General features: G+C 45.1%; 1 protein-coding gene across 1 annotated transcript; it reads left to right on the top strand.

The window, feature by feature from the left end:
• Positions 1–4,832: 4,832 nt before the first annotated feature.
• On the top strand, positions 4,833–6,458 carry T265_04906 (hypothetical protein; the record flags this gene model as incomplete). The annotated part of the gene is made up of 3 exons (XM_009169766.1): positions 4,833–4,928; positions 5,634–5,771; positions 6,384–6,458. The coding sequence occupies 3 exons, from the start codon at positions 4,833–4,835 to the stop codon at positions 6,456–6,458; spliced, it is 309 nt and encodes a 102-aa protein (XP_009168030.1).
• Between the last annotated feature and the right edge of the window lie 591 nt (positions 6,459–7,049).

Here is a 7,049-nt window from a genome sequence, read left to right on the forward strand (position 1 = left end):
GAGCACTCCCGCTGTGTCTTTCTACACTGCTGGGGATTTTTATCTTCACGAGAGCTTTGCTTCTACATCAATACCGTAGTACTTCTGACTGCACAGGTCAATCACTTGTAAGTCGGTCGTTTTGGTGTTCTTCGTATGGATTCTATGGTTCTGCTTGAGCACCAATTTAAGGAACTTGATAAGAATCCCCCGCAACACCTTGATGGTTTGGTACCAAAGTGGGTATTTCAAGTACTGGCGCTGCAAGCGCTGTGAATTGTTTGGTGGATGTACCCAAGTTTATCGCCAATATAAGTGTAATTCGCTATCATCATTGTCAGCTGCAAGAACCGCGTACTTGTTGCAACGACTGTAGCTTCCACAGTTTCACAGATGATTTCGGGAGGTGGGGTAGCTATCTGCGCATTGGAGGCGAGAGCTAATAAGTTGGTACGTAACTACAGGAATTTTAAGTAGAGGGAATTGGGAAGCTATGCATTGAAGGCAACAGCTTGAATGCACGACTGGGCCATATCTGACAATGTCTCTAACCATCGATGTGGCCTGTTTCGAGGTCCCCAGGTCCAGGCACGACTGGGCATATCTGACAATGTCTCTAACCATCGATGTGGCCTGTTTCGAGGTCCCCAGGTCCAGGAGGACGGTAGCTCCCACATACCTCCAGTCTCTGTTACGTTCTTCGGGCCTCAATTATGTCGCGTGATTTCCTTGTCCTGAGCTTCATGGATCATACCATTTCAATGGGCTTGTATCCAACTACAAAAGTTCTGTCTTCTGTCCTAACCTGACTCGGGGCAATGAATACCTGCCACCCCGGCAAAGCGGTCGGTTATGCGCGTAGATTGAGTTGAAAACGAGATTTAGATTTGATCGTCATCGATTTAGCTCAACTTTCATACTGTTCCGATGTCTGCATCTGGTTGAATCATGGTGTTCCACTTATCGGCGAGAGCGTTTGCCCGGAATCAGCGGACGACGTTATCGTCTTTAAAGAGCTGAGGGTTCCCGATTAAACCTACCAAATTACTTTAATTTGATTTACATCTGAATGTTTCACAATCGTGTCGGTAGGCGAACAGTCGCGATCCGGTGTGGGTGATACAGGTTGAGGCTTTTGACCTTACCGGGAATTCGGGCTGGGGCAGTTGGTCTGAGCTCAAAACTGGCTATCACTTGTTTCGTTCCACATCGAGTGAGGGGAGCTTCTTCATCCTGCGCGAAATGTGGTTAAGTTTGCTTCGGAATACTAAAGTATGGGGCGGATGAGTCCACCTACCGTGAACGTCATTCAGAACTTGCAATGAATGGTGGAATGTCGTATGGGGTCGAAGCAACTCGGTGTACTGCTTCAGAATAAGGAGTTTGAGATTTTGTTCAGCAGCACATGCTGCAGCTGTTCGGAGACATCTTGGAAAGTGAATAGTGAACTGGTTGGCATTTGTTTAACGGACTGCTCTTGGTGTTTCGTTGGTCCGTGTGCTGACACTGGGAATGAGTCCACTTCTTGGTGGTCGTCATGACTTGAGGTCATTCTCGTGAACCGTTTGTTGGAACAGTTAGGCTATGGATTACCACTTCCACTGATTAGCTTTTATTATTTTCGTTTGTCGCTCGGTATGCGTTTCGCTTTAGCTGCTTAATTCATTCTGACTGACTTCACTAGCCTTGGAGAGGCTATACGGGGAAATTTTGTTCCTGCCGGCAGACTTACTTATTTGATCAGGACATCTCTGCTTCAGGTGGTGTCCCTCAACGCAGGAAAACTCTAGTTAACCGAGCCGACGAGTCAAGGTGATGGGGCCAGAAGCAATCAGCCTTCCATTATGCGTTTCGATGCGTTGTCGAACCGGAATTTTCAAGACCCATGGTAATGCATTCCCCTTGAACATTCGTGATTACTGTTTGCTGGGAACGCCGAATCTCCATCAAAACAGTGGAGGTATTCTCAGGCAACAGACACATCACAAATGGTGTTCAGCAGTGAACGGACAGATGTGGACACTTGACTGATATCTAAGCATGTGTATCGGTGCATAAGGACCAGGTGAGGGGGCAGTCTTCGAGGACATTTCTAACCCATATGTTCGGGACACCTTGTTTTTCTACCGGCGTTTATTGGTAGATTTTGCTTTACTGCAGCACATGGGATCATTATAAGGAAGCCTTTTGCGTGTGAAACTGAACTTTGTGGCTTCTTAAAACCACGATATAGGCATTTTAGCGGCACCTTTTTGCGTAGTTGGGCGATGTAGTGTTATGGTTGGTTAACTGACTGACCGTCCTAATGTTCAATATCGGTTAGCAAAATTGAAGGAAGTACATGTCAGTCGTTTTGAATATTCTTGTGGACGGTTTGTTTATACAGTTCCCAGATTGCGATAATTTCGCTTTAAAACATGATAAACCCACATTTGTTGCCTTTGCGTCAACTTATTTCATGTATATGCCCAATAGTATGCTACGCAAATGTTCTCTTCGTATGTTCACACATTTGTCTTTTTATACTTTTCTAGGAGACTAATATGCTGTTCCAACGACAAATAAACGTTTATCTCCGGTAGAAACTAACATTTCAGTTGGTCATTAAACTGAGAATTTACATGTAGTACAACGGTTTACTCTAGGCCGCGAAATTCGGGTATCCTCCCAGCAAGATTGGAGGCAAAGTAGCTCCGTAGGACCATCCTATTATCGTATGGGGACGGTGGGGAGTGTTGAGAGTGTGATGGCAATGAAGAGGGTGTAGCTCCATTATCCATGGGGTTCGCCTGTTTTCATTTCCACACAAGCGCTCATTTCTCATGGATATCAGAACTATTGGACTTGGTATGTCTGAGAGATCAACAAGTCAACTTAATTTAATCATCGGTGTTTACGGGCAACGTACGAAACCATTTTACACGCATGAATCGTATGAACCAGCCAACTGCTCAAGCAAATCAATCGGCCAGATAGTATGACACTTCGGAATAGAACCTTCAAAAGCAGAATTTTATTAGTCATTCTCTCAAGTGCCACTTTTTTCACGTGGACTGCATGAGAGAACGAGCAGGGCTATCCAGAACACCTAGCATCCACGTGACCTATCTGGTTAACAAGCCTGCATTAAGTCGTCGAGGTATGCATCAAAACAAGATCGATATTTTCTAAAGCCACGTGTGGGTGTACCTGACCTCGTATGTGGCTGCCGGGCACATGACCAGGATCTTCTAAGCAAAAAATCTTCGGTGACCTTAAACTTTGCTGCTGTTATCCGTACATGAATCTACCTCGGGTGAAACGTGGGACATTTCGCAGGCTTGTATGAACGACTCCATACATCACAGAAAGAGTCCCAGTTGTGCCTGTGATGCATCTAGTTGCAGTTGTGTATAAGCCAATTCACAAAAAGCCGTGCAAATATCAATGGATGTTGGTGTCCATTTAGTTCAGGTAATATTTATCAGCAATATGATGCATCGGTTTGCAAAATCAGTAGCAGCTTTGTGGCTTCGAACGACGAAAAACCTATCAGTTTTGAGTGAACACCTGGTGAACTTAGTTGAAGAGGAAACGGATGACTTATTTGGGAGTACTTCGACTATGCATTCGTGTAGGTGACCGTCTTGCATGCCAGTTGGGTGCAGTATATCCAAATGTTCCAACTTGGGCTTTCTTCCTACCAATCGTGCTGTATAAAAATGCTCTTTTAATCCTAGGAACCGAACAAAAGTAGTTCCAGTGGAGGGGTTATTCGTGTTGACGAATTCACGGATAATTACAACCCATCAGTGACCTGCGAAAGTGAAGTACCCTCACAACATGCCACTACAACAATTAGTGGTGGTTGCGTGGATGTTTATTCAAGGCTAGTAAACTCAAATGCAATATTTTCTCCATTTATATAACTACTACTGCCTAATGGACGGTAGCACCGATGCAATTTTGTAGTCATTGCAACTTATTTCGTGCTACCCCGTTCTTTGGGTCGGAGCGGTGATTCTGTTGCACTGCTCTAATGGTCCATGGGGACCACGGCGTAAGCTGTCAGCGGAACCTAACACCATGCCAACTCAGATGACGATTACCGACTGCGTCTCCTTTATATAACATGCTACTGCTGTCCGAGTTACCGTGAAATTGACGCCAGCCACAATGTGCATGCGTCAGGGTCTGGGCTTGTCACCATCCAGAGGATCTCGGTCAGACGCAGCTACGTGAGGCTGGCAGTCCAGTGCGTAAAACGCGTCTCAGACGCAATGTGAGGTAGTCGTGGCTGCAGAGGTCGAAGACCAGTTTTCGTCTTCCGCTGAGCATCTTCATTGGTGAAAGTTTTCACTGCAATGCTTCGATTTGATGAGAAACGGCTTCGTCATCATCATCGACAGCGTGACATCAGTGTTCAACACCGATGTTTCACTGCCTTACAACCATGATTTATTTGAAAGCCCAATTGTAAAAAGAATAAAGGCGGACAGGGAAGGGACTTGGTGCTAGCTTACCACAATCACTCCGAGGTGCCTACATCTCCACACATTCACTCGAGCAATCTATATAGAAACTAAACCAGAACGCCACTGACATCGATTGGCAGCCATATCGTTTTAATGTCCCCAACCAGGCGCAGTGAGGATCACGCGGATCCTGGAAGTGAGTAGCATCGACAGCCCCCAAGCGTTTCATGATCTCATTCATCTTCCAAATCGAGGGTTCGCAGAATACAAGAAATATTTGAATGCCTGCTGAATAGTAGAAATTGGTGGCAGTTCAATAGAAGATGAGTTTTCGCTTGCTTGATCTTATTTCTCTGAGTTCTTTGGTACAAGCGGAATGCCGCAGATAAAGGCGATAAAATGACATACGTGTGGTCAGAAGTGTGGGTAGAAGTGGGTAGAAGTGAAGGAAAGAAAATAGAACCTGCGACGTTCATTACTGTTGTCTTTTGCGAGGTGTCGACTGTAGTCTCTGTAATGAGAGCAAAGCCTTTTATTGACGTTATCGCTTGGTTTAAGGCTTTTCTTTGTACCAGAAACAGTTTTTTTTAATAGTAAAAGCGAGGTGTGGAGCGCACTTCATTGATGACCGACATTTCATGCGAAGATTATGCTAGCATGTGGAGATAAAATACGATTTGGAATTTCCGGGATAGTTTTCGTTAGCTGTCCAAGTGACTGTAACGGAGATATTTTGAGCATGGTTGTCTGACCATTCCCAAGGATTTTCGATGCATGGGCTGTCATATGGATTACTTAAATTTATACACGCAGTAAGCCTGGATTTGGCTGGTGACGGATTCAGGATGTTGCCAAGACTAGTTTTCGATTGAAATTGAATATCAGGAGACCAAATCCTGTAATGACGTAATGGGTTTCAATCACGACAAGACGCGCAGTGGTTTGACTTCCGATCACTTCACGAAACTCCTGATGATTGTAAAATCCGGTGATGCCAAAATTACTTCACGCCCCTATCACCCTTGTTTTATTTGTCTGTATGCTGCACTATAACATCCAAAGCCCAAAATTTCCCTTAAGTGTACATGCCAAGAAATAAACCGCGAAAAGCTTTGTAAAACCACAAGATCTTAATCGTTCGGGCGCATGCTAGGGACGACATGGCCCTAGTGGTTAGAGTGCGAATTTACTGACCGGAAGGTCCGTGATTCGAACCGTACCTCTGCCTCCCGATTTCCCCTGCTTAGGCTTGGGTACCCTGGCAGTATCTCAGCCTTCGTGCTTCCTTCGGGTGGCATGGCAGTTAGGCGCCGGAAAGATGCTACAGCTGAATGCACTGTATGCTAGGTAAATGAGTATATGAGCATAAGGCGTCTAGTTATTGGTCTTGGGATTCATAAGCACTAGACAGTTCGAATGTATACATAGGGAATATCAGAGACTGATCAGTTGAAGCTGTCGCTGACAGCGGCTTTAACTGTCAGATGCCCTAGTGGTTACTTTGTTCGACTGGAACTACCTGCGTTCCTAAACACACTCGCTATTGCACTAAATAAGCAGGAAGCCTCCTCAACCAATGACAACGAGACTGGATAGTTTCTGCACTGTTTGTCACCATTTCAGTTGTGTCCGGATGTTGTTCTGATTACTGGATAGGGTTTTCCGTTTGGTTTGAAACGAGTCCTCCAGGTAATCAATACACTTTCCAATGCAACAAGATGAACTACCTGTATAAGAGCACGACAAATTACAAGGATGACTAAAACGGTGATGGTAATCGAATTGTCGTCCGTTGCCGGATCCTAGGTTTCATCTGTATAACCATCTATGATACCGTTTGCACACCTAAAACTGACCAATCGGCCGAGTCTCATCAGGTCTTATAAAAAGTGCTAATCAATATGGTGGAGATAGTGTATCGGCTGTGTTTATGGTACAAACGTTTTGAAGAGATACACAACCAATAAATCTGGGTCTAAGAGAAAAATAAAAAATCGTTCAGCTGTACACTCTTCCGGTGCCTAGCTGCCATGCCACCCGGAGAAAGCACGAGGGATGGGATACTGTCAGGTTGCCCAAGCCTAGACAAGCGGAGTCGGGTGGCAGAGGTCGGGTTCGAACCACGGACCTTCCGGTCGGTACATTCGCGCTCTGACCACTTGGGCCATCTCGCCCCGAATCTGGGTCTATGAGACAGGATAGCTTCATCAATTTTCCGTCCATATTGATGAATAAATCAGTCGACTGTCTTTCTGATTCTGTGAGAATTTGTTATCTAGAGGAAATTCGCTTTGGGACAAAGGAATGTTGCGCTTTTAGAGTAGTCGTCTAGAAGGGGTTTTTCATGTTGTGGAGTTGCAGTTTCCTCATCATGACTAATGTAGTTTGTTCAGCAGTCAGTTTGTTGAGAATAGGAACACTACTCATAAAACTGCGGAATACCTTTCGACAGCCTAGGTAGATAGGCGCAGTCCCAGCGCTACTGTCAGCTCAGTCCCAACTGAGTACCTCGTTTATGATATTCATATGAAATTGGAATGAATCTGCTGTTAGAACCGAATTCATGTGCAAATGTGCGTATTGCGTGAATAGATGAACATTCGGTGCTAAGGCTGC

This window comes from Opisthorchis viverrini, assembly GCF_000715545.1.
Source record: "Opisthorchis viverrini unplaced genomic scaffold opera_v5_86, whole genome shotgun sequence".
NCBI lineage: Eukaryota > Metazoa > Platyhelminthes > Trematoda > Opisthorchiida > Opisthorchiidae > Opisthorchis > Opisthorchis viverrini.